The sequence below is a fragment of the Cynara cardunculus genome (assembly GCF_001531365.2).
Source record: "Cynara cardunculus var. scolymus isolate 2C chromosome LG 10, CcrdV1, whole genome shotgun sequence".
NCBI lineage: Eukaryota > Viridiplantae > Streptophyta > Magnoliopsida > Asterales > Asteraceae > Cynara > Cynara cardunculus.
The window spans coordinates 12,248,796-12,249,993 of NC_037537.1; the positions used below are offsets into that span (position 1 = coordinate 12,248,796).

General features: G+C 37.5%; 1 protein-coding gene across 1 annotated transcript in view; it reads left to right on the forward strand.

The window, feature by feature from the left end:
• Positions 1–473: 473 nt before the first annotated feature.
• LOC112519995 (probable galacturonosyltransferase-like 9) overlaps positions 474–1,198 on the forward strand; it is a 1,857-nt gene continuing 1,132 nt past the window's right edge. The window contains exon 1 of the mRNA XM_025128300.1: positions 474–1,193. Within this exon, the coding sequence (XP_024984068.1) occupies positions 654–1,193 (540 nt within the window). The 5' untranslated portion in view covers positions 474–653. The remainder of the gene's footprint in view (positions 1,194–1,198) is intronic.

Genomic DNA, 1,198 nt, shown 5'->3' on the forward strand with positions numbered 1-1,198 from the left:
TATATAAGAGGCATTTTCATTTTTTTATCGATTTTTTCTCTCTATGGTTTTTGATTGGGTAACTAACGAAATTAATCGATAAAAAGACAAAAATACTTCTCATCTAACAGAAATTCTTAACGATCGTTAGAAAGAAGGATTAAATTTAGATATTTTTTAATAAATTGTGATGGTTATCTTGGAAAATATTATTTTACTCTTAAATATTATTTACCATAAAATGTTTCAAGTCAATCCTTACATTTTCAAAAAAGAAAGAAAGAAAATATTTAGTAATATTGATTTTCTTTCCATAAAAATAAAAAAAAAACAGATTCCGATAGAAGGGCAAAAGTCCAAAAATAAGAAGGCGACATCAAATTTCATTATTTATTTTTTAAAAAATTATATATTTTTTTGCCATATCCTCACCCAACAATCTCTGTAAAATCTGTATTATTTATAGACTGAGAAAGTGATTGAAGGGGGAGAGGGAAGGCTCTCTACAAACACACAATCATAATACTACTACACTCCTCTCTCTGTGTGTTTGTGTCATCTTCTTCCTTCTATTCCATCTTTATCTTCTTAGTTCTACAGCTTTATCCCGATTTTTTTTCAAATGAAAAACCATTGATTAGCGGTCTGGGGTAAGGATCTTCAATCTATTGGAGATGGGTCGTTTTCGATTTTGCAATCGATCGTTAAACGACGCCATTGTAGCTCTGTTATTGTCAACACTCCCGTTGATGTGTTTAGGGATTCGTTATTTTCCGGCGAATGGAGAGATGGATATTAATTCGGGATCTGATGTTTTATTTGGTTTTACTGAAGCGCCGGAGTACCGAAACGGCGTTGGCTGCTCGCGTGATAGTATTCACGTCGCAATGACGATCGACTTGGAGTACTTACGTGGCTCAATAGCCGCCGTACACTCCATCCTTCGCCACGCTTCATGCCCGGAAAACGTGTTTTTCCATTTTATCGCCGCCGAGTTCGACCCGGCAAATCCACGGGACTTGACTCGGCTCGTCAGATCTACCTTCCCATCGCTTAACTTCAAGGTCTATATCTTCCGTGAAGACACAGTCATAAATCTGATTTCGTCCTCGATCCGGGTCGCACTCGAGAACCCGTTGAATTACGCCCGGAACTATTTGGGCGATATACTTGACCCGTATGTGGATCGAGTCATTTACCTCGATTCCGACGTCGTCAT